Source organism: Numida meleagris, chromosome 6 (genome assembly GCF_002078875.1).
Source record: "Numida meleagris isolate 19003 breed g44 Domestic line chromosome 6, NumMel1.0, whole genome shotgun sequence".
NCBI classification, from domain to species: domain Eukaryota; kingdom Metazoa; phylum Chordata; class Aves; order Galliformes; family Numididae; genus Numida; species Numida meleagris.
In genome coordinates, this window is record NC_034414.1 from 15,158,439 (window position 1) to 15,185,931 (window position 27,493).

The 27,493-nt window shown below is 38.0% G+C and overlaps 1 protein-coding gene across 1 annotated transcript in view; it reads right to left on the reverse strand.

Moving 5' to 3' along the window:
* Positions 1–27,493, reverse strand: part of MUC2 (mucin 2, oligomeric mucus/gel-forming) — an 89,750-nt gene that overhangs the window by 49,903 nt on the left and 12,354 nt on the right. Inside the window, exon 3 of the mRNA XM_021402134.1 lies at positions 1,647–1,911. Coding sequence (XP_021257809.1) covers positions 1,647–1,911 — 265 coding nt within the window. The remainder of the gene's footprint in view (positions 1–1,646; positions 1,912–27,493) is intronic.

The following is a 27,493-nucleotide window of genomic DNA, read 5'->3' on the forward strand; positions in this document are numbered from 1 at the left end:
GATCGTGGCTTTAGAGAGGGATTATAGAACATTGGGCAACTTTTCACCTCTTAGATATCACAGCGTGGAATAGCTCTCTTTCTTCTAATACTAGGACATTCCATTAACCAGTGGATCAGGTACCAAAAGCCAAATTCATAAATTTATCTGCTTTATAGATTTCACTTCAGTGGTGTGAAATGGTATTTTTTTTTTATATACAATGGATCATATGCCACTTAAAGAGCAATTTGGAAATTAAGTTCTACATAAACTAAATCCTGCATGCAGCAAAAGCCTGTTCTACAAGTCTCTGTTCAGAAAGGATCTATTGTTTTATGAACAATAATGCGAGGGTAGATAGCATTAGGACAAGGGGGAATGGTTTTAAGCTGAGACAGGGGAGATCTAGGTTAGATGTTAGAAGGAAGTTTTTCACTCAGAGGGTGGTGACGCACTGGAACAGGTTGCCCAGGGAGGTTGTGGACGCCCCGTCCCTGGAGGCATTCAAGGCCAGACTGGATGTGACTCTGGGCAGCCTGGTCTAGTGGTTGGCGACCCTGCACTTGGCAGGGGGGTTGAGACTCGATGATCTTTGAGGTCCTTTTCAATCCAGGCCATTCTATGAATACTTTAGATAATAAGAGGTCTGGCTCGAGAAAGGATTTCTAAACATTTTTTCATGGAGCTCTTTTTAAGATCTGAGTACATGATGAGGGGCTTTTTTAATTTGGGACAAGAATGCATTCTGTATCACTTCATGTCATTTTGTTATGCATTCTGGTATGATACCTGGAAAACTGAATGTTATTATCTAATTTCAAACAGTTTTTCACTGCAGTGTATTTCACACTTCAGATCAAAAGCTAAGGTCTGCACAAAATCCAATCCTGCACCGAACGTAGATTTTTCTTTTTAAGTACTCTAAGATAAACATCCATTTTCCTTCACTTTCATCCTGCAGAACTATGTCTTAACCTATGAGCTGCTTCACTTCTTTCAGTATATATATATATATATGTACACATATACACACACACACACACACACACTGAAAGGCTAGGTTAAGATGCAACTTGACATGAATAAAGGTGTCAGACTAATTCCTTGCGTGACCATATTCACAGGAGGACCTTTTTCACGAAACATATCGCCACACGCAAATCCCTTTTTTGATCTACACTCTATCTACCATAATTACAAGAGGAATAGGTACTGGACTTTAAGGAAACACTTATGAAGATCAGAAAAATACATGTCTACTTCCAGGAAAATAAGGGAAGATGGCAGAGAAACACAGCTTTACTTCTCAGGATTCGCAAGACAGACCATCTGCTAACATAAACTCAAGGTGATACTATAAAACTAACCAAGCTAAATCATTTCACATCAGTGAAAGATCTGGCTCACGAGCCACATTCTGTTCCCTGCAATTCACTAAAGCTTTTTCCTTGCATTTAATGATCCCTTATGCCTGTGTAAAAAATGATTATTAATGGTAAACCCCTTTCCCAAAGCCATTTTTATGCTGGATTTCTGATGTTTTTTGTTTGTTTGTTTGTTTTCAGAAATGCTTTTAGGCACTATCCTAAATGATATACAGGCAGACGTGTAAAGAATCGATCCTATTTTCATCTTCCCAGCACCATCACACTAAAGGTACTTACATCCTCCCATCCACAACAGCCAGTTTGGGTTTGAGGTACACCGTGAAATCCGCGATTGTTATCAGGATATACTGGATCTCAGGGTGGTTATTGCTGTTCAGAGCACGTTGAATGTGGACAGAGAACTCCCTGTAAGAGTCTTGGCAGTCAGAAACAAAATTATACTCGCACAGGCCAGGAAATTGATAGATATCTCCGTCAAAAGTTTTGAAATGGTTGTTTCCCCAGGTGCTGCAGACATAGTGGCCATGGTTTCTTGTCCTCCCTGTTAAGTTATGAAAAAGAAATAGTCAGGAAAATGAAATGAATGAGCTAGAGTCAAGAAGAGTTAAGTGTTGCAGTATGCAATTACATCCATGGTGACTCCACCAATTTCAAGTCTAATCAAGCATCTGCATACTAAGCAGAAGAAGCGAGTGTATCTCATGGAAAATAAGACATTAACAAATACTGTTGGGACTTCAGTATACCTTGCAGTCCTCACTTGAGATGAAGGAACTTGTCTACATGAGATGTGGAAATTTACGCTCTGACCACTAACAAGCTGGTACAATGGTTTGCTTTGCCAAACATATGAATTTATTATGAATCACAGTAATAGTTTAGCAATATTAAATATTCCTAAGAGTTATTTTCTTCTCTGATGCAACACGCACTAGAGAGGAAACAGCATTATGAGTCCAAGAAAGTGCCACAACTCCTCTGGAGGGCAAATAGGATTTCTATTACCATAGGCCTCTGTAGGAGATAGCGCAGAGAATAACTGTGGTAGTAGAGAACAAAAAATAGCAAAAGATTAAGCTGATGCTCTGAAATTAATTCCCTCCCCAGCCATGGTAAATATCAAGATGCTGCATACTAGGGCTGAGCGTAAAAGCCGAGCATACTTGGGAAGCTTGCCAAGGTAACAAGCACACTTACCACTCATCTCCACTGGGCTTCCTTGCAATGTTTAATTTGAGAAAGCAGAACTATCATGAGGACATCAAAATTATTGTACTTTGATGGTTAGCAATAATAACAGAAGCATCCGGCCTCGCTGGCACTACCAAAGCTTATATGCCTCCCTCTCCAAAAGGAAGGCTACTGGGAGATTCTCCCACAGGTCACAGCTAGGATCTCAAATGCAAGACATTTCTTTCCTTCTATCGTTAAATTCAAGACACAGCAAACCAAGATCAATATCCCAAGCCCTATCACTGCACAAAATTCATAACCTATGCCTATAAAAATAGTTCCTAGCTTGAGAGTTCCATTTTAATATTTCAAACAAAGTTGATACCACATAGAGTAAACTATAGCTTCTAGCAAAGGATTATTCATGTCCTGAATGACAAAATGAGCTTCCTCCAATGTTAGCACATTGACTTTTGAAGAAAGCATTTATGTTGTTCCAAAATAAACAAGTAACGCATAACCATCTGCTTTCTTCACTGTTGTAACAATTAACCTACCAAATTCTATAATTTCCTTCTGTCCAGCAGTTGCAATGCCTAGGAAGCTCTCAACACATGGAAAGAAAAGTAACAATGAAAATATTTTCCAGGTACTTCAAACTAGAGATTAGTTCTTTAGATATCAATCACTCCGAAGAGGGTAATATCAACCTGTGTTGGCTAGGCCATGCAGCCTTGGTATTTGAAAGTTAAGAAAATCAAGAGACCTTAGAACTCCATTGTGATATTTAAATGCACTTCCTCTTTCTATCTCTGCAGTGATATTTTAATTCTCCCCTCTCTCATTTCCAGAAGGTGATCTACCACCATACCATTTCTAGAGCTTACCTTTTCTTATTTCATTCGTACTGGAAAGAGCCAGCCAGAGCATAAAAAGGCTGGCAACTCTTAGCCCCATGGTGGCTAAGGTGGGCGAACTGCGAATGCCACTGAAAACATTTCTTTATATAATATCCACTGATGCAATTGATTCTATCACAGGGGAGGAGATACAAAGGGAGGAGGAAAGAGGAGAGGTAAAAAAAGTAGGTGTGATATTTACAGAAGATAAGAAGTAAACAGATAGGTATTTTTCAGAATAAATGAAGGAATTTAATATAGAGGAAATGGTATAATATTGATTCAATGATCGTGCAATTTTTTATTGCTCTGTTTCTTTCTCCTACAGGATGCTATGTTTCTAAATCCTTCTAATGCTCATGCCAAGCTTAACCTTCAGTAATTCCTATAACAAATTGAATTCTGGAGTGACTGAAAAAGGAAATCCCTTGAATGAAGTTTAGAATGAGATACCCTCAAACAACAGCTTCAAAGGCAGAGGATTTTCGTTTTTCACCATCACACTGAATAATTTCTGTAAGCATTAAATGACTCCTGTGAAGTTCCTTGCAGACAACAGTAACCCTTGTAAATAAAAGTTACAAGGTGGTGTATAGTAAAATTATTTTGCAGACAACTATTGGATTCCATTTATAAAGATCTGGGAGGGGCTTTCAAAATAATATAAAGCCCATATTGTGCCCAAAATGTAATTGAGCTGAGGTGTCAAGAAAAGTTCAAGGAATCCACGGTACAAGAGATGTTCTACCAAACAGTGCTGTGATGCAACAGAAAAAAAACCATCAAAAAACATTGTAGAGGCTCTCACAACATGTTAAGCTATAGGAAAAACAGTCCCCATTCCCCTCCCAGCAAAAAAGGAAAAATTGGAAAACATTGCTGTTCACACCAAGTAACAATTCAGGTTTAATTACAGACAATCCATTCTTGCTTACCTTCTACATGAATGATAAATTTCCAGTCTACTTTCCTACATCAGATCACACAAAAAGATACAGGCTCAACTTCGCTTTATGCAGAGAAAGATTCAGAAGAAGAAAGCTGAAAACAGAACCAGGTACCAGTTCAGAATCCTGCTTCAGAAATAAAAGATTTCATAGGCACTGTACTCTGCTCTGAAAAATTCTTTAGAGGAGATGCTTCTGCAACTCTTTTCAGAAGACTTAACGCAGGCTCCTTGAGGTACAGTATAACTATTTCAACAGATCTTTTAATACAGCTGCTTTATAACACTGACAGTTTACATCGTACAGCTCCCAGGCCAGGCTCTACTTTCTCACCAAAAGTTTCTCACCACAGTGTCATGATATCTCTAATCCTCTTAATTGTTCTGAGTGTTCCTTACTTTCATTGCTCAAATTACAACTAAATAGAACATTCATATTTTGTAAAACACAAGGAAACTCTTCACTTAGCCCTTTTTCTCAAGTCAACTATATACATCCTTTTGTCATGAAAGCATAGTTTTTAGCTGTTGTTTTCTTTTTCTTTGCTATTTTTATCACACAGACAGCCTAGACTCATGCCTAACTTCTTCCCGTTTTCTCTCAGTACATCTCAAAACCTCTTGGGCTTTCTGCTTTTCCTATTTGAGGATGCAGATTTGCACTTCTCTCACTCACACATAGGGTATCTTTCACTTGACGGTCCTAACTGTATTTTAGTATTTGCCCTTCTCTCCTGTGAGAGTTTATCACTAGTAGAAAATACAATTAATTTTCCTTCATGGAAAATAAAAATAAATACAGTCACAGCCACTTAGAATTCAGAGAAAAAAGAATTAACACCGCCTGCAGAGACCTTTCCTTGATGGTGACTTTATCATATCTTACTTCTCATGACACGTCAGAGGCATCCCATCTTGGAATTTTCTTTCTTTTACACCACCAAACCTCTCTGTTCAGAAATGTTTTGTAAAAATTCTTATAAGATGTCTGAAAGATTTTATTCCCAATTTTTCTTTTCCTTCCTGTATTTTTCCAGATAAAATCCTGTCTGGAATTACTATTGTCCCAGAAAAAAATAGGTTTCTATGACTAAATCCATATACAGTCTTTGGAAATTTTAACAGCAGTTCCACATACACAGCAGATCTGACCCTTTTTCTATGAAATTGGATATGTATGCTCAGAAGTACAAACTGAAAACTTCCTATTTCCTCTTCAGGTTTCTTTACCACAAAACTTCCTAATTCGAAACAAACCTCATTCATTTCCTAGGACCACGAAAGGTAATCACCTTTCCCCTAAAGATGTACTGCCCCTCTATTCAATATGCTGGTGTTTTATTCCTAAGCACAGTGCAAGATGCACTTTTTTAGTGAGTGTAATGTATGATTTTAACCCCGTGAAGAGCTACTCTTACCCAAGCAGTACTAGATATTAGTGCCTGATTTTCTCTGTCCCAGTTCCAGCCTGCCTGTACACTGGCCATGATCCTGTCTTGGGCTATACAGATATAACAGCATCACTTCCCTCCTAAAGTCCTCTCAGCACAAATAAATTCTCATTGACACTCCTTCTGACATACAGGAAGCTTAGCTCACTATGACACCCCAACTTGGAGAATAAAAGACTTAAGCGTGTTTTTAAGCATTGAGCCCATTCTTACAGAAACATTCTCAGGTTGGCATAGCTGTGATCATCTGAGAAGCGAGCATAGCTCCTTATCATCACTGTTCAGAAGTATTCAGTATTCATACTCTTGCTAGCATTGGAAAGCATCCTGAACTATAACTTCTGTTTCCTTATTGCCAGAAAGGCAATGCTCCTGTCTACCAGCTGCTTTATATGCCTCTCAGAAACAATCAGTAGTTGAGGTACACAATCATAGCTTGTTTTGTGTCATGCTCAACCTTACAGCTTGTGGCTTTACTTATTTTAATCCAGAACAATCGTACAGTTAACACACAGACGCATCCATATTTCACTATAAATTGCTTGACAATCTAAGATAATCAGACCATTTTGAAACAAAGATAACTATGCTTTACTATTAGCATCTTTGCTTAAAGCTTATGTGGATTCTCTGCTGCTAAACCAACATCAAAAGTCAAAGTTTTTTTTAAAAAACATTGAATATTGCACAGCAATCATGTTTGCTACAGCAGTGGATTCTGGACAGATGAAAAAGATTTGACTTTCGAGTAACAGTTGCATGAATGTGTAAAGAGTTTCTCTACACTTAAACTTTTGTGACAGTATTTCTAATCATTCCATCAGCATAGCCATTTTAATATTTATATTAATTACAGCTGAAATTCATTTTGCAGTATACTTTCTGTTAAGAAGAGTATCCAGGAGATTGTGGTTCATTTCGATTCACTGCAGAAGGGAATGACCCATATGGAAAAAGGTATTTTATGTGAAAAAAATTAAGCAAAGACCTAGTTAAGCTTATTGTTCTGGGAAGAACAAATCACTTTTCATGAATGTTGTGTCTTTTTGTATCTGTTAACATATCAAGGGGAGTCTCATTCCAGTCTTGTCACAGCAATGCCATAATGACCAGTGTACAAATCTCTCAGAAATTAAAGGATCAGAGATTGGCTGAGGTTGGCAGGGACCTCTGGGTCCATCTGGTCCAACTCCTGCTCACTGCAGGATGCCCAGAGGAAGGTGTCCATGACCACGTCCAGATGGCTTGACAATCTCCAAGAAGGAGACCCCACAGCCTCTGGGCAGCCTGTGACAGTGCCCCAGTAGCCGCACAGCACAGAAGTGCTTCCTGATGGTCAGAGGAGTGCCAGTTTGTGCCCACTGCCTCTTGTCCTGGTACTGGCACCACTGAGCAGAGCCTGACTCCATCCTCTTTACACCCTTCCTTCAGGTATTTTTGGACATTAGTGAGATCCCCCTGAACCTCCTCCAAAATAACATCGCCAGTTCTCAGCCTCTCCTCACAGGAGAGCTCCTCACTATCTTAGTGGCCCTGCACTGAACTCTCTCCAGTATGACCACATCTCTCTTATACTGGGGGAACAGAACAGGGCACAATACTCCAGGTGCTGAGGAGAGGGGACAGATCACCTTTTGAACTGCTACTGATAGTAGTTCACTACTGATAGTAGAGCTCCAGGATTTCATTCGGCGACCCGTCAGCGTTTTACCTGAGCACACAAAACCTTCCACATGCCTATTCAACTGCATAACATATGCTACATTCCCTGTCTCTCAAGCTCCAAACTGTCTGGCAGCCATCCTAAAACAGCTCTGGTAAATACAGGTAGATTATGAGAAAAGAGATGTCTATAGTACACCTTTACAAAAAGAAAACAGAGACAAGCAGCAGAATGCCGAACAGAGGTAAAAGAGTCTTAAAGTGATGAAGCAGAAGTAATAGGGATGCATTTCATTTTTATACATTTAACACATTTTCAGATAGATTAACCTCAAATTATAAAGACATGCTCATTTCATATTGATAAGAAGATACAACTGGTACAAAATCAGTGAAATTAGCAAGTTTATGTTTTGTAGCTTCCTAGAAAATTAAAAACACACAAAAAAATGTGCCCATAATCAACTTACTGCCCTCTCAGACATTCTAATGGGGACATCACTAGCTGCTGTTTTTACAAACAACTCTAATACACGGAATGCCCATGTAAATGTGTTCAACTAACAGTCTAGTTCCTATGTCAAAAGAGTAACGAAGATGTCACTAAAACCCACGTAATTCTAATTGACCTCGTCCTCCTTCTGGGACATCATATCATACAATTAAAAATTTTAATTTTATCCTAATGTATTTGATGACTGATTGGACTAATCTCAGCACTACTACTAATTTCTTCACTGTGACATTCAGCAAGTCTTTGGGTTCACGCCATTCCTTCAGATAAATATATTTGTGTAAGATATCTGCTAGTGCTAGCTGGAGTATAGTTTTTTAACATGACCTTTCTCAAATGGTTTTACATAAAAATTACATCCATTTTCCACTTGTAAAACCTCCTTCTTTTAGTAAGTAAATCATCCTCTATTTTAGAGACCAAGATTGCAAAACTTTTCATTCTCTTCCAGCAAAGTACAAGTTGAGATAAGCTTGAGACGCAACTACTGGGGATTAAGAAAAGACACTGTAAGTAATAATCACAACTAGTAAACTTTCTTGCTAACACTTCCTTTCTAGAAAAAAGTTTGTCTGGGAAAAGTCTCAGCAGGAGAGTTTCTATTGCAATACGCGTGGAAAATATTTGAGCATTTTAAAAAAAGATTAGTATCTGTGGGATTTACTACAGGAAACTGGACAGTGCCACGAAGGGAAAAAAACAAAAAGGGCATAAAGCAAATGTCACTCCTCATTCCTTTCTCGCTGGCAAATTTTTGCCTCAGTGGAGTGGGATTTTCGTAACCCTTCATTCTCTGTCTAGGAAACACTGGAAAGAAAAATGCTGGCAAAATATGCATTTTTCTTCCACCATCCTCTTAAACACTTTTTTTTCCCCACAGAAAACACAGCTCATGAAGAAGCTGGGAAATGTTCTGTACAAAGCATGTGCACCTACACCTGCGTTCTCTGGATGAAGTCTTATGTTAAGAATTTGAAAAAGAAACAAACTGAACTTGCTTGCATTAACTCTAATGTCCTTCACTAATGGTTTCTACTATCTCCTTGTCTCAAAATTCCTGTTGACATTCGATAGTGGAACTGAAGTAAATTCCCATTTACTTTGCATTTTCAGGTATCATGGGGAATCTATCCCACTTTACTGACACAAACAAAACCAGAGAGCAAAACCCTTTGCTTTTCCCTTCCTTTTTGCAGCGGTACATGGATAGAGCTTAAAAGGCAACATTTACTATGAATTACTTTTTAGCTTTCAAAACTTAAATTTTTGAATGACCCTAAAAAAATTAGCTTGAGTGCCTCTTAATTATGGCATATTCTCATATTTGACAAAATGTCCTGCCTAACTACTTGGCTGATGGAGTAAGCTTTTCCCATTTCCCTAAATTCTCAATGAACGGCTGACCTCATGGAATGCAATCCACACTTCTACGGACCTCACTGAATTCCATAAATTTCAAATTTTACATTAAACAGCTTAGGTAAACAGTATTTTGAGCCCCAGTACAACTATGGCGATGATTTCACAGGACCATCCCTGTGGAAACTTGAGTTCACCTGCATGAATATTTCAGCTAAGAATATTTAGTCTTCCTCCTCCCACTACCATATACTACACTTGCCATAGTTAGGGTAAACTTCAACAACTCTATTACGCAAACAAGCAGTCACATAATTTATAGTGCCTACTGTTGCATGTCAAGGGAAAAAACTACGTCAAATGCAAGAATGCATCTGATTCATATCCAAGTCTTCCAGCTGCCATGCAGACTTTTTTATTTAACAAAGTTATTTTATTATTAACTTTTGAATCATCAGAAAGGCAATACTGTAAATAGAGACTACTGTATCATGGAGACATGGTGATATACAGGCATACACTGAAGAACACTGAGAGCTGCAGCCTTCCTCACAGCAAAGGACTGAAATGTTAGATGGCCTAAGAAATATTTTCCTTCAAACACTTCCATAATATTTTCCACTCTTTGTATTTATTTTCCCTGCCTTTGCAAAATTTGAATCGGATAAAAAATAAAAAACAGAGAAAGAAAACAAAATAAATACTTCTGTGCATTCCTTAACACTTCTTCTTTTTTAGTTATTCTTTTTTTAAATGTTAATTCTCAGAAGTCTATCATCTGCACTATAAAAAGCCAGCAGTGAGACTGAAATTCCATGCCATCCAATGACCTATTGCACCTATTAGGAGTACCTACATCCAAATTTTGGAAAGGCCAGAAGGCCTGGATGAAAACATAAGGAAAAAAACAATATGATTTTAATTTCAAGTTACAACAAGAAATCAAGAAATAGAAGCCCAGAAGTGTTACCTAGACTACCACAATACTTGACAGTTTTAATGTATGCCTCCACAAAACACCTATCCCAATATTTACAGCTACAGAATTAAACATGAAGCCAGAACTACAGAGCCACAGAAGTATTAAGGCAATCCACAGCATGAATTCAAAATTACATTTATATATCCAGCATCCTGAACAAGTTGTTGCAAGAAAGAAGTCAAAAAAAAAAAAAAAAGAAGAAGAAGAAGAAAATGATGTCAAGATTTGTCTAAATTCTATCTATTTCCTATGGACCATAACTAATACCTTCACAGATGTGACCTTCTCCAAGAACATAACACTTCTTTATTGTGTAGGTGACTGAGCATCAGCACAGGTTGCCCAGAAAAGATGTGGAGTCTCCTTCTTGGAGAGCTTCACAAGTCACCTGCACGCGTTCCTGGACACACTGCTCTCAGAAGAGTGGGACCAGTTCATCTCCAGAGGTCTCTTCCAAGCTAACTCACTCTGTGATTCTATGACTGGTGCTTCATGCCTTTCAGAAATCAGTTCTGTTTCTTCAAAACAGCTTCTTTTCATCCTACAGCTCACCACTTACTCATTCAGAGAAGAGTGATAGACCTGAATCTGTCTTAGAAGTCTCATATTCACATCTATTGTAAGAATACCCAAATCTCTGGACACTAGGGCTCCCTTCTATTTTTGGAACTCTTCAAGTTTGCACAGAATACTTAAGAGTTTCAATGTTCCAAAGGCAAGGAAAGCAGGAGCGAGGAGGGCAGAAATTAGAAGGATATGCCCACGAGCAGAGATTTTTCATCTCAGTTAATCCAAACACTTGGTACAAAACAGAGGTCACACCCTGAGAATAGCAACTTTGGTACGGGTATAAGCTCAAATTGTTTAAGATCATTCACAAAGATATTTCCGAATTTATGCAAAGAGGAAGATTTTTTTTAAAAAAGTTAAATTTGTCTCTTGACCTGAACAATAAGACTTAGTTGAATATACCACAGCAGACTGTTGATGTGTTGTGAGATGAGTAAAAGAATATGCAGAAAAAGTAAAATTATCTTTCTCTGTGTAGTTTGAAGAACACTTTTTTTTTTTTTTGGCAATGCTCCCATGCGTTAGAATCCTTTTAGCAAAATAATATTTCCTAAGAACTCTGTAAGGATGTTTGCTGCAAGCAAACAGCTTAATAAGCATGCTAAGTCAAAAGCAAGTTCAAGAGAGAAATGATATTATCTTCTCTGTACTTTTCCAAAACAGACCAGATTAGAGCTTCCAGTTAAGAACAGTACTTCATCAATATTAGTTCAAACATTGCTCTAGTCAGGCAAACATATGATGAGACAAAAAGCTTCCTTACTTCTCCTGCTGTGTTGGGGTACTCTTGGCTGGCTACCAGACCCTCACTCAGCAGCATTCTCACTCCCTCTCTTCAGATGGGCAGGGGGAGGAAATAGGATGAAAAAGTTTATGAGTTTCAAATAAAGACAGGGAGATCGCTTATCAGTTTCTGCGACAAGGGCAAAACAGACTTGACTTGGGGAAAATTAATTTATTGTCAACTAAAATTTAAGGGTAGGATGGTGAGAAACTAAGACAAAAACTAAAAACAATATCCCACACTGGCCACCTTCTTTCAAAAATCAACTTCACTCCTTCACTCCTGATTTTCTACCTCCTCCCACACCAAGAGTGTCATAGGTGAAGAATGAAGAATGGGGTTGGCAGTCAGTTCCTCTCTGACAATCCTTCCTCCTCGCTGTTTTCCCTTCCTTCAGTACGGGTCCTTCCCACAGACTGCGTTCATTCACCAAGTGCTCCAGTCTGATCGCAGGCTGAAGCTCCTGCCAGAAACCTGCTCCAGCATGGTCTCCTTTCCACAGCTCACAGTTCTTGCCAGGAGCCCACTCTGATGTGGTGACTTCCCACAGGCTGCAGCATCCTTCAGGGCACATCCACCTGCTCTGGCATGGCATCACCATAGGTTGCGGTGTGGACATCCGTCCCAAGGTGGTCTTCTCCACAGGCTGCTCCACCATAGTTCTTTCCAGAGGCTGAAGGGGAATATCTGCTCCAGAGCCTAGAGTACATCTTCCCTTTCCTTCTTCTCTGACCTCAGTGTCTGCAAGATTTTTTCTCACACATTTTTTCTCATTCCTATCTCTCATACACTGTTGCACAGTATTTTAATCTTTCTTAAATATATTTTCAAAGAGGTAACGCCAACTTCACTGCTGGGCTCAGCTGTGGCCTGTGGTGGGTCCACTGTGAAGGTGGCTGGAAATTGCCCCTGTTCTTTAGGACAGCCTTGGTCACTTCCCACAGAGATCACGGCTGCAACCACCTCACTCCCAAAACCTTGCCAGATGAATATTTCCTTACCAGTTCAGGGAGCAACAGGTTTCAAAATGGATCTTTTTTTTCCCTAGAATCTTAGACCAAACTGAACATTCTTAGTCTACAAACTAAGAAGGCAATTAGACATTTACCCTTCAGTAGATTATACTTCTGTACTTCATCCACCATTTGAAAGTTGTTTAAAAGAAGGAAAAGATGTTAAGGCCTTAATGCAGGTAACTTAGGATATCATGGAAATGGAAAAACTAAATGGAAAAATGAGCTCTTGAAGAAGACTATTTTGATTAAACATCACGTAAATCATACTTCTAGCCATCATCAGAAAAAAGAAAAAAAACACAATCTGGTAATGTTGTATGCATTTGGGAGTAAAATTCCTTTCTCAACACCCCCCTCCCAGCCCCGAAGAAATATTTGAGAATCCAGGTGTGTCAAAGAAAAACCCTATTCTCAATCCTTTGTTCTTCCAAACTCTTTGTTTTCATCACCTCATCCCAAACTCTGCATGGATGACGCAGGCAGTAATTCTGAACTAGGCCAAATTGGTTTTACAAAGTTAAATACTATTTGTATAATCTTCTGTTTTATCTTAAATCCTGTTGCATAAATTATGGTAAAATAAGCTGGTAAATAAAGTGCACCGGAATGAACATGGAAGTAATTGATGCTTAACTTCCGGCATTTACTTTCATAGTAAGCTATCTAATTGACTAAGAAGGTGTATCCTCTTCGTGTGAATCCTGAGAAACTATCAGACAATCTGGTAACTCCCATTTCGCAAAGTAAATCTAAAAACTATAAAAGCAGTCTGATTAGTGTTTGCTACTGAGTCACTGAGTGTAAGCAAGTCAAGCGTATGCACAGTCTACGTGAGTCTTAGAAAAAACATTCTTATTTGATTAGCTGGAAGAGAAGAGAACAAAAGAGAAACCAGGATATATACTGAAAATGAAGCTTCTAACTTTCTGTAAACAAGTATTTGTATTTAATACAAGACAGATACGTCACAATATGCCTAGGTATTGTCACTGTACAGAAAAATATTCCTATGAATTCTTCGTTGCCACCATTCATCTTCCAACAGAATCTTACAAGTAATTCACATCTGGATCCGCTTGAAATACAAATGGCACTAAAAATATTAGTCAAAAGTTGAAATAAATATTAAACAACAACAAAAAAAAAAAAAACAGAGAAAAGGAAAAGGAAGAGTCTGATCAGTACTGCATGATACCACAAAACCATGAAACACGTGGTACTCAATGTGTAATTCCCAGGAACTTCTCTCTTGACTCCAGGGAAACCCTGGTGAAAACACTTAAATGATCCTGAGCATTGCTAGTTGCAGACATATTTCCAGGAGAAACAGACTGATCTACCCGTTCTACCGCTATTTAGTTTGCATAACTTCTCTGTAACATTTCACCGAGACATGGTATATGAAAAGATAGTTTGATCTAGACCACCTAAAAGCCTATACCTCTATGTATATTCTACATACCTACTTCAGGATGTTTACAAAGTAATCTCTTTGATCACAGGTTTATGGCTTGTCCTAATGGGATGTTGTTTGTTCAGCTACTAAAACAGCGGTACTTTTGAGCCAAGGAGTCATTTTCATTCATATCATCAACATGTTTTTTTTTTTTCCCCCGAGTATGACATCTGTTTGCTGGGTAGATACACAGGTTTTACTATGTGGCACATTTTTAATATTATTCATTTAATTTTTCTTTATATTTTGGGAGGTAGGGTTGTTTCGGTGGAATTTCTGTTTTTCTTCCACATAGAAATTAGCTAGGAGCAAGATTTTCAATAAGGCATATACTGGCAGAGCTACAGCATTGAGAATCTGATTATCAAATACACAGAAAGCTGTGTTTGTAATGCCAATGAGCTCTATGTGGAGATTTGTCCACTACAGGTAGGAATGGAGAAAAAAGATGATGTAATAATGCTTTAATGTATATAATTCAAAACCTATAGGAGTAATAAAGCCATTAATGCTAGATTAATAAAAGTAGGAAGTGCCCAAAGAAACAAGGGAAATCAACAAAATAAGAAGTCCACTGTTGAAAGCACTGTATTGGAGGCTCAGGATACATGACTATCATGAATCAAAACAGACCAAAAAAGGATTAGAAGAGAGAACAAAAGCCAGCGTGGACAAACATCACTGCAGTAGAAACAAAATAACATCTTACAAACAAACAAAAGGAAATCGGATACAAACAGTAACAAAAGATATGATCTTTAACATAATAAAGCAAACTTATAAAGACTTTGAAGGAGCAGTCAGTACCTTAGGTCTTTAGAAAATTGTAACATCCTGCTCAATTATATCAGCAGCAGGAAAACTGCTACTTAATGAAATGGGAGAGGACAAAAACAACATTCAAGGAAGAAACTGTAACAGTTGAAGTGTTAAATAGTTTCCTTCCATTATAGTCAGTCCACCCTACAAAGCACATTTTACAAGCAGAAAAGAGAAGGAAAATAAGGCTCAGAATGGGATGCATTCCCTGAACTGTCAAAAAGTTTCTCTGTAACATTCTAGAGATATGTTAATCAATTACAAGAAGATCGTTGAATGGCTTCAGATGCGTCTCATGGACTGAATAGTTACAGCCACTTTTCTTCTACACCATTTTTTCCATTGCTAAGAGCATCTGTTATATTTTAAGTGCCAGTGAGTATATCATTAAAAGGCAATGATGTCCAGAACTAGGTAATGCTGAGATCCACTAATGTTCTGATAGTCCAGTTTACAATCACAGTATGGGTCTTTACAGGGTAGTAGAGAGAAATGTATTGTCATGTATCTGATACAGAATTACTAATTCACCAAGTAATAACATCAGGACAAGATACACATACTAAAAAACGTATTTACAATGAGCAAGAGAGAAGCACTGAGCTTTGGAAAAATCTTAATATGTGCTTGACTTGCTCTCAGTGAAAGACAGTATCTCTTGTTGAATACTCCTGAGATGCTTAAATGACGGCTCTGTCCCTGAACAGGTATCATAGAAGCATAGCAAATGCTTCAGACCAGCTGTCATGTTTGTCATACTGAATTTGTTCACACAGGTTTTTTTGCTTTTGCTGGCCATGAACATGCAAAATTAACAACACAGATGAATTTTGCAGCCTGACCAAAGCAGAAATATCCATTCGGTCACCACTGAAAAAAAAAATAAAATACCAACCTGTTGAAGATTACAGATGAAAGCAAAGACCTAGGTTATCCTTTAAAACATTTTCAGAATTCAAGACGTATGATTTGAGAAGGAACTGTAAGGATGCATTAAAAAAAAAAAATCAGAGTGATATGAATGTGAATACAATACAAATGGAAATGTTTATGTGTTTAAGCACTGGAAGAAGCAGTAGAACAAAGGTTGAAAGAACAATGATTATGAGGAACACTGTTCCCAAGACACTGCTCCCAGGGGTAAAGCAGAGGAGTGTTTTTTACTTGGGGAAAAAAAGAGGCCTACACTCTGTTAAGGCCACAGAAGAGGTAACAGCAAAGATGCTACACCCTAGTACCAGAAGGATGACAATGAAGAAGCAGGACGTTACATACACCACTACTTTTCCTGATGGTTTACCAAGAAAACTGGCTAGAGACATTAATCCAAATGAAGAAAAACAGACAATGAACAGTAATAACATGTAAGATTTATGAAAGCTGAAATCAAGCATTTTCTGTGGGAAGGGAAGTACAGCCAGCAATACATGGATGGCAAAAATATTTTTTTTGTTTTATCATTACTGATTTCTATATTCTGGGTGGGTTTGTCCAACAGTTCCTTCATTGGGCCCTGGCCGTGGTGCTGAAAACAGCCCAGGTCAGGCAAAAGCTTTCTGCGATTTTCTGGCCTGCAGGAATCAAATGTAACTCCTCAGTGACGGAGGCATGAGGCTAAAATCTCAACTGAAGTAAAAAATGCTAAAGTTCATTGGACCTAAGCCGTTCCACATCACAACACATTCAAAGGCTTTAAGAACCAGCGACCATTCTCTAGACAGTATTCTTTCTGAAGGAAAATTCAAGAGTGATGCACTGCTGCCTGCACATAAGTAATCACAAACTGCAAAAATCCATGTAACTTAACACACTTTAAGTACTCTGTCTCTGTCATTTCAAATGATGCAATTCCCACAGCCTTTCAATTAAATGTGGTGAGGCATGCAGTAATGTAATAGGACAGCTGCTCCTCATATAACAAAGGAAATTTTGATAGATACTCCTTTTGTCAAGTCTTTTCTTCAGGAAGTCAGAATACATCATCATAATGTTTGCAGCATAGTAACACAGTTTGACTAGATTTTCCAAGAAAAAATCACAAAAATAAAGCACTGTCCTGAAGTAGTGGTCATCCAGGAGGAGCATTCAGGAGTAATTTGCAGAATAAAAGGAAACTATGCATGAGTAACAATTAACTTTTTTTTTCAATGCTCCACAAAAGCAGAAACTGTTAATCATGAATAGAAAAGGGGTGGCTTGAGAATTCACTAAGATGAACACTCTACAGAAAGTATGTTTATTCATCAAATCACATTTGAACATCATTTTTGGTCCTATTTTTTGGTGGTTGTGGAAGAATGCTGCCGGAGCACGTAATCAAGAGTTCACTTTTCATCATCTTTGGGGAGAAAAAAAAGCGTGAGAAAAAGCAGTACCGTCTGAATTGCTTCAAACTGTTGTTTGAACTGTAGTGCATGTGCACGACTTAAGCAGACACATTCTCTCTGTCTTATCTGTTTTCTCTGTTCTGAAACCCTCCTCCACTTCTGCCTCTTCCTATGTTGCAAATATAATCCAAAGTGCGTTAACACAGCCCTAACTTGTAACAGCACGTTCCCCAAAGCAGGATTGGATTCCGTGCCTACTGTAGTACTGTGATTTCCATTCATTTTTAGACACCTCTCAGTGCAGAAAAAGGACTTAATTCCTCTTTGGGGTTATCTGAAAAACACACTAGGAAGGAAAAGATGAAGCAATAGCAGTATATACCACTTTCTGCCAAGGCTGGATTTTTGAAATAAAATCCTCTCTTTTCCCCATACTATGTAAATGTTTATGAATCCGCTAACCAGTCCTCTCAAACTGAAGACAGTTTACTCCTGTCTCTTCCTTTGTAGTGAGGTACTTTGGTAGCTTTCTTTTACAAGTTTCATTCCTTAGACAAGGCTTGCCTTTTCACCTCCACTTACCTGCTTTGTAAATGTATCCTTTTCACAAACTAAGTTGCTTGTGTACACAACAGTTTTTATAGACGCTAGTGCTAGTTCCTTCTTACGTCATAAAAGTTATTTCAAGCTATTGAAAAAAAACTAATAAAAGTCATTTTAAAAGTCAATTAAAACTGTATTTTATCAATCATATACACATTGTTCTTTCCTGTCAAGAAATCACAAATGTGATTGAAAGATATTGCTTAATTCATTTGAATGCAGAGACACACAGTTTTTATTGCCTCTGGTCTTTACTGACATGCCTGCTTTTCAAAAAATACTTTTTACTTCTTTAAACCTATCTGTAAATTACTCAAATGATGCCAATTCCAAGAGCTAGTTCTGTATGGTTTCCTTCTATTCTTTCTGAATTCCAGAAATAATTTATATTCCACTTCTTAGCTCCGACAGACTTTGAGCAAGTATAAGCAAGTGTTAATATTTCCTTACATCTACCTCATTTTTCCTTTATCGTGCTCATGTTCAATGAGCATGATATATTCAATGACTATGCCCTTCTTAAACATATGGCCTTCTTTAGTGTGTAACAAACATTTATATTGTGACAGCACAAAAGCTAGCATATACTGCTGATAACTTTATTGCACCAAATTGTCAGTCTAATACTCTTCAGCAAAAAGAGAAGGAAATGATGACTGAACTACAAAAAGACGGCAATTCTTTGGAGAAAAAAATTGCAGCAATTATATATGCTTTTATATGCATACATAGCCCCTTCAAATTGGGAACCATTCATACCACACACTTTCTAGTACATTATACTGGTTTCAGTTTCTTAAAGCTACATTTGAGCAGGAACTAGAGAGATAATAAATACAGTGTACCTTTACAGCTCAGCCTTCTCCTTTTATATGACAACTTAAAGACATAGCAAAAGAACACTAACTCAAATGTACTTAAAACTGCACGCACATCCAGTTTTAAAGGAAACTTTAGCAGGAACAGTGATTTTTCTAGTGACTGCACATAAAGGTAAGCGTGATTGGAGAAAAGGTTAGAAGATGGATACTTAGAAAGGTGCCATGCAGAAAACCAAGGAATGAAGACGAATCAGGTCTCACGGTTAGCACAGTACTGTCACTGTAGACCATTAATCTTCTTAATAATTGTTTATGAGATTTAGAGCCTTTTTATATCTTGGTCAGAAATTCAAAACCAACTTACATAATGGTGCTAAGGTTAAATGATTACAGCCTTAGTAGTCTGCAAAGGAATGTGCTGTTTTCTTTCTAGCTCTTGTAGGCAGGCATTCATGTGACTCAAGTCACGATCAAATGTAGCAATAATACCAATATTTTTCATTACTGTGATTCAGTGGTTAATGTGCACCAGAAAAACCACACTGAGAGAGGCTGAAGAAGCATGAACGGGTACTGACTGTATTACATGATTTCTGTGGTTATATCAAGTTTTTTAAGAACCTAATTGTAACAGCTTATTCTATTCCTTAAATACTGACATTGCTTTCCAAAAAAAAAAAAAAAAAAACATACATCACACATTTCAGTGCACACATTCATTTTCAGAACAGTGAAAATCAGAAAATTACAAACGTTGTGCACATAGTTCTGCAAACTCAGCTTGTTGCTTGCACAGCTACCTTACCAGACACCACAGTTCACCAAAGAATTTCTGCCTTTCAGAACTGGACTTCAATATGTTGCACTAGCATACAGTACAACTGGTAAACAATTTTTCACTTCCTGCAACACACATCCACGCAATTGATTGCACAAAACACACTTTTTCATTGATTGGATTATCAGTCAAAAGATAAGGCCATTAATAGTAAGCGAACTCTCCTTGTGGAGAAAAGCATCTCTGAAATTGGATCACTTGGTGCAGAAAAACTCAGGCCCTGCGGAAGAGCACTGAAAAGAAACTGATAGTCCTGAAGAAGCAATTTAAAATTCTTGGAACACTGTAGCAATACTGAGATAACGAAAATGAAAACTCTTTTTGCCATGGAGTAAAAGCAACACTTATTGAAGTAGCTGCCAAGCCCAGTGTCTTAAGGGAACAAGCAATAAATGTTTTGGGAGGAACTGAAGAATCACCAACAGCTGCTTGCCACAGCCAATTAAAAAAAAAAAATTATAACATCGCCTACATGTGGAGTTTGCACTCATCTCCATGCTTGTGTTGGGATTTATGGCAAGTTCCTGGTACAAGGAAAGGGAGTTCCGGTTTTACAAACAATGCCCTTCTCATAACTATATAAATACAAGATTCTACTAACCATTTCCTCCACAAATTTGCTTCTGCTTGTACCATAAGACAGTTTTAATGCATGATAACAAAACGTTATTATGTCATGTTTGCACGTAATAGAGCAGACCAGTGAGTCTTTACTGTGGCTCAGGGTTAAACTGCCATACCTATTTTGTTGCACAGTGTATTTTGTTATAATCATACTGAAGTGAAGTGACTATTAAAATGTGAACAGAAAGTAAGGCTTAAAATAGAACTTGAAAATGTGAAGAGAACAATACTATTTAGTTTACTTTCCTATATTTAGGCTTGATTCTTCAATATATTGTCCACTTAAATGTTATTTAATATATTTAGGTGTTTAAATATATAGTATTTTCTATTATTTTAATCTATGTGCCCCATTTCTATTAATATAAAATTATCCATCTTCTTAAGTTTATGGGATGTTTGCCATTACTTTTTAATGAACACTTTGTTACTACAGCTGTTGGGGCCAGACTTAGACCAAAACAAGGCATTTTTAAAGATGGAGCACTTCCATTTTGTAGCAGTCACGAACTTGTGCTAAGCACCAAACAATTGGAGGCATCTTTTCCATGTGACAGTGTCAACAAAAATTTCTCTTTACAAATCATACACATTTCATTTCACTCTTCTACAGAATTTGGCTTCAGATAGCATAATAGAGAATTAAAGTTATGAGTGTTTGTAGGCAGCATACTTAACACACGCACGTCCAAAAAAGCGGGGGAGAGAGAAAGGGGGGGGGGGGGGGGAACAGAGCTAAGTAAATTTACTGTTCAATAAATCATGCATCTCTTGAGTCTAGTATGACACAACTGCTTTACATATCTGAGAAGTGCAGTGGCAAACACTGGAATTTTGTTGGGTTAAGAAATGCAATTCAGTAAATATAGAAATTAAGAAAGTTGTTTCAGATGATTTTTCATAAATCGCGATGTTGACAAGTTCACAGAGACAGTCAGGCACTTGCAGATACTGTGTATCACATTAAGTTCTCCAGGAGCAGCTACATTCAAAAAACAATGCAAGTATTGTGCTGCTCAGAGTGTCTCCTGTCTGCCCAGCTTACTGGGCTCCCTCTTTCCCACTGTCTGTCTGATTTACTGTCTGACTTCCTTACAGATTTTAGCCTCATCAAGAACAGAAGGATATGCAAAAATATATACATTTGTGTTTTGCCTATTGCAGTATAAATGCCTGTGTATATTCTTCCATTCCTGCTGAGGCTAAAAGACTGTAAGGAATTCAGATAGTTAGTTTATATATATATGTGCACACAAAAACACATATCCCACATACAGATATATGCACACACATTCCAGATGGCCACAATTTTGGTCATGATGACACTTTCTCAAAATTTATTTTGAAGTCTTCTGAGGCTGCAGCAGACCTAACACGTTAGCTCAACATTTTCAGAGCCTGTGGTGGCCTGAACATGACTCTGCACAATGAGGAGGAGTTAGGTGTGTTCAGAGCATGCCACACATACCAGTCTCTTCAGGAAGTTTAAATGTGAGGTCACTTGGTTCCTGGATTTATAGTACAGAGGACAGAACACATAGGCAGCTTAAAGTGAAGTCGCTGATTACAAAGCATGTATATTAACACACCTTTAGGTATGTAGTATGTTCTGCTGGACACCTCAGGCACAACATAACATTTTAGGCAGGACTTGTCGGACTGATACTTTTTAGAGGCCTCTGTGCTATTCTAAAGATCATCTTCAACATTCTAGTGCCATTTAATAACATCACAACAAACCTCAGCAGAGTATTATTCCTGGTGCCCTCAGTACAGGAAAGATGCTGAGCTGCTGGAGAGGGTCCAGAGGAGGGCCACAAAAAGATGATCAAAGGACTGAAGCATCTCTCCTGCAAAGAAATGTTGAGGGAGTTTGGCTTGTCCAATTTGAAGAAAAGAAATCTCTGGGGAGACCTCACTGCAGCCTTTCAATACTGGAATAGAGCTTTCAAGCGGGAGGGAGACCGACATGATCTGACAGTGATAGGACAAGGGGAAATGACTTTAAACTGAAAGAGGGGAGATTTAGGTTAGACGTTAGAAAGAAATGTTTTACTCAGAAGGTGGTGAGGTGCTGGAACAGGCTGCCCAGAGAAGCTGTAGATGCCCCATCTCTGGAAGCATTCAAGGCCAGGCTGGACTGGATCCCGGGCAGCCTGATCTAGTGGATAGCAACTCAGCCCATGGCAGGGGAGGTGAAACTATATGATCTTTAAGGTCCCTCCAACCTAAGCCATTCTACGATTCTATAATCATTGGGTTGCAGTTCACTGTGTAAGTGCTTTAGTCACTTTATTCAAACAATTTCAGTGTTTCCATTGAAGAAAATTGGTCTATTTGTTGTCCAGTCAAGAAATAACTCTTTGAAATGTTGCACTTAGGTAACCACTTCCCACACTGCTTTAGCAAAGCATGATACTAAGGATGCCTTTACTGAAGTACAGCATCCTCTAAATGTAGGTGAGCAGTACACACATAAATGTGCTCTGCTGATACCAGTTATGGATTCATTTCTGAAAAAACACAAGGAATAGTATTCGTGTTCTAGCTCAATAGCTGGACTGGCTAATCATAATAAATTAATTCAAACAGCATGTGAAATATTGACAGCACGATCAAAGAGGTCTGTCTTTCAAGAACAAAACAGAAATGATATCCAGTCTTAGGCATGTAACCTAGCTTTGCTGATTTCAAACATAAGACAAAATACAGGAGAATAAGATTTAGATGTCATTCATTCATATTGAGACATTTTGGGTGTTTTCCACAAGAGTCTGTCTTCAAAAAATTAATACGGGGAGTCTGCCCATAGAGCTCGTAGTTCTTAACCTCACTGATAGTATTGCTACTCTAATAAGTTTTACCACAGTTAAAAACTGGGAAGATCCTGTCTACACACAAAGAAAAGTAAACCCTATTAGACTTAACATTAAGGTCACACCACCTTCATAAAATTCATAGTAAGTGACAAAAAGCTTAACTTTGCTTGAATGGGAAAACAAACTGAACAATTCTGAGTGAAAAGCACTAACCCAAAACAACTGCAGTGCCAGCTGAGAAGGTGAGAAAATAGAAAATAAGAATAACCATAAAGTAATCATGAGAAAATAAAAGAGCATTGTCTACGCAAGGATTTCAATTGCAGTAATAGTTCACAGAGTACATTGTGCTGTCGATCTAACACATTGAAAACATACTGTGCCAAGCCACGGAGAGATCATGGATAGGGTTTTATTAATTGCTTTGGTCTACCTTTATTTTTCTCAAGTCCCCAGTACTCAGACTTAGCACGGCTACAGAACAACTGACTCTCCATGAAGAACATGGAGAAAAAAGGCGATTTGGACATACATAATAGAGCTTTAACATAAAATTTTGTTACAGGAAGTAACAGAAAAGTCTGTCCTAGGATTCATGTCATCCAGTTTCCTGTTCGTCCCCTCACTCCCATCACACAAATTCTAATTTGTCCTTTTTTTGTTCACCTAACTCCCCTCATTCATCTCCCTCAACCACACATGCTTTAACTTCCTGCTTAAAATGCAGGCTTCTGTTACCCTCCTCTAACCCCAAAGAGCATCCACCTTCCTCCTGGGCCTACGTATCAAATGGTGGGAGTTCTCCTCTTTCATCCTGCTATTAGAAAACTGAGTGGAGAGAGAAGCAAAGAGAAGCCTGACCCATTTTCAATCAGGTTGTGGTGTAGAGTGTGCGGGGAGGATTAGCTTCCAGTTTCAGCATTGCTTCTCATCATGTTTTTTTCTTCTATAGGAGATTTAATACTTCCTTTCCAGTATATGTGCATCTGAACATCTCTCTGTTCATTAGAAGAACATCAAATATGATTATTTCATTCTTATGGAAAACAATTGCTTCCTCTAGTTCACATTATCCACTTAGCCTTATATACCCAACACATTATATACTCAACAACAACAAAAAGGCACTTCTTGGTAATTTTAGCTTGTGACATAGCAGTTGTATACCCACAGGAGAAAATGTCAACGTTCCATTTCCATCCAAAACACCTCACTTTAACCTGTACTTAGTAAAGATGATCATCATCTGAAATACTGTTCTTTTTCAGAGTGAGTAGTGCAACATCACACGCTCTTCAGTGCCCCTCTGTGGTTACTCGTGAAAAAGCATTCCCACAGCCTTCAAAAGGCCTGGGCTTTCAACCATCAGCATCCTACGGCCTACGTAAAATCTGCAAAAGCAAGCAAGGTCAAAACGGGAAGTTTTCTTCATCTGACAGACGAAGAGTGTGACAGCTGCCACTGAACCAGGATCATGTTCTGGCCTCCCATTCCTTGTAAGCATCGGCTTACACACTTTTTCCTGATCAGTATATTACAACATTCATTAACTAATCAGGCACAAAAAGAAAGAGCAGTAGAGTCTAAGGGTTCTGTTGGCTTTAGTTTGAACAATGACAGCTCCACTGCTAAGTCCTCTGATAGAGGTTAGGAGAGAGAGGAAATTCCATTTGCTTGTCAGGTGGTGATGAAAAAGACCTCTGGACTGAGACACAGGGGTAGTAAAGGTCTAAATTTATTCTATTACTGCAGTTTTCCAAGGAAAAAATGTATTAATACTGGTTTCACTAATTAAATAATAATGAACATCATATTTAATATTATCATTTTGTTAAATTCCTTTACAAGGCCAATAGGTACTTGGCAGGAAAAGCATTTGTCAGCATGGTTTACTGACACAACTCTTCATAATTCACAAACTGCACACAGAAATAATTGGCTCGATGTACTATTTATGACCAAGATCAATGACTTAAACATTGGAACAAGGGACAGGAAACTCACCAAGAGAGCATGAAAGCTTCACTAACCAAGTACCTTATCCCATAAGCAGCTTGTTCTCTGCCAGTAGATGGCATCGTTACTTCTTTTTAGGAAAAGGATTCAAGAAAAAATACCCGCAATAAAAAAAAACGATCTGGCCACTATATACATATTCTTGTGCTCTTCTTTTTGCTTAAAATGGAGTCCTTTGCCTTAGGAGCTATTTTTGTATTCCACTGGACAGCAGTAGGCAAACAATACTATACATAACCTGCCCACACATACTGAATCACAACCTAAAGGTAGATCAAAGGTCTGGTAACTTGTAGCTTTCAACACAGTGCAGAAAGGGAGTTTACAGAGACAGCACCAGATGTAAATCTAAACCTACATACATTTCTAGGTTCAAAACAGTTATGTCATTTTCACATACAAAAAATGTTTTCTACATTTTTTTCTCCTGTTTCTCAATACATCCACTCAGGACCTCAATCACAGTATTTTAAAATAACTATTCTATTTCTAAAAACAGGTGTTAAACCACGGAATAATCCTATGAAACAATCTTCTAGTATAGGTTCATTTTATTTGGAAATGCCTAAGCTTGGCTCTGTATAAAAATACTTCATTAAAAATGCAGACTAAATTATTTTTTTTGAAATAAAACCGATACTCCAGTAAAAAAAGTTTATGTATCAGTGAAATGAATTCAGTTAGATAAAATTGGTCATAACATATAAGCTATTTCATTGTTTCATTGGTTTGGAATTTCGAGGTAAAAAACTTTTTTCTCTACTACACCAGAGGAAACACAGTACAGATTTTGGGCTAAAGATATTTGCCACTCAATCTGAAACTCAAAGGTTTCTCTTAGCTGGCTGGTAGCTAGGGATTCTTTAATGTGTTCTAAGTGCTGTCCTGTACATTACAATTAAATAATATTCTGCAATACCACCATTATTAATGTAATATTAATACATCAATTATACAGTATATTAAACATACTGTGTTATTATAGTTATTAAATGATATACTGTTGACATACTGTACATAAAGCCATACTTCTGCAGCACTGCAAAACCATTGGTCTGCTAGCTCCTGTTTTCTTTAAGACAAAGCAAACTTTAGAGATGCTCTGTACAACCACTCTATTGAGTCTATAATGAAAAACAGAGAAAAAGGAAGAAACATGCTTCGTTTAGGAGAGGCCACACTCCTAAACTACTCTTGTAACCAACTGTTAGAGAAAAACTACCTGCAAGTTAGCACCCCTTACAAGGGCCCTAATTTTGTTCACACTCCCATACATTTTGCATCTTGAATTTCCAATCCAGTGTTTCAGCTGGATTATTTAGTTTCAATAACTATCACATTCGCTGACACATGTGGATTTCTTTTCCTGAGGCCCCTAGAACTTAGATGTCTTATCCTGCATCTCGGTACCTGGAAATGATAACAGAGGAAAACCACGCCAAACATTAGGAATAACTGACGTCCTGACAGGGAGGTAACCTCACCGTGTTCCGGCAATATTCAGGAGCTGTTCCACAGCACTGTTTAAATACCAAACACACATTGCTCTATCTTATCATATCCAACAACAGAACCTGGTGAAGATCAGCACACCTTGTATGATCTCAGATTTAACTAATTTGGGTTTCCTATGCCATAGCTCAATCAGAGAAGTTACTGGAACAGATCCCATAAAAATACACAAAGCCATCCTAAAATGACCGTTGGACAAGGCTGTTCTAGACCCATTCAAATGAATTCAGATTCAATCAATCAAATGGCTAAGATCTGTGAAGACCAGGATCTGTCAAATCTCCTGGAAGAGCATAGAAGTAATCTAACAAACCAGACTGAACTAAAAAGAATGTGGCAGAACCATGCTTTCAACTAACACTTTCAAGCAAAATATTTTATATTAATGCTTGCATCTAAATATGATATGATAGAAGCCAACCAGAGAGCTCTGTTTTACAACACTGAAATAATCTTGAAGCTGGAATCACAGAATGGTTGAGATGGGCAGTGCCCTCTGGTCCAAACCCTGCCCAAGCAGGGCCATCCAGAGCAAGTCACCCAGAGCCACGTCCAGGTGGCTTTTAAAGATCTCCAGTGAGGGAGACCATACAATAAAGAATCAGTTTGAAGGCATGCTCCTAAGAAAATGGATTTCCAAAGCCAGATGCACACAGCCGAAATGAAGCTTTTTGCTTATTATACCTCAACATTATGTGGAGCCAATAAATCAAGCTGATACAAGTACTTTCTAGCTAGTTCTTAGATGACTTTCTTGCTTTACAGGCCAATGTGTGTATTTATACACATATTCCTGCAGAGATTTTCAGTGAAGTCCAGTTATATACTGTCTTTTTTTTTTTTCAAATATCTTGAACTCCTCCACTAAAACTACGTGCAGCCATTACTTTTGCTTAGAAATATCACAGCAAATGTCAAGAAAGAAGAAAGGA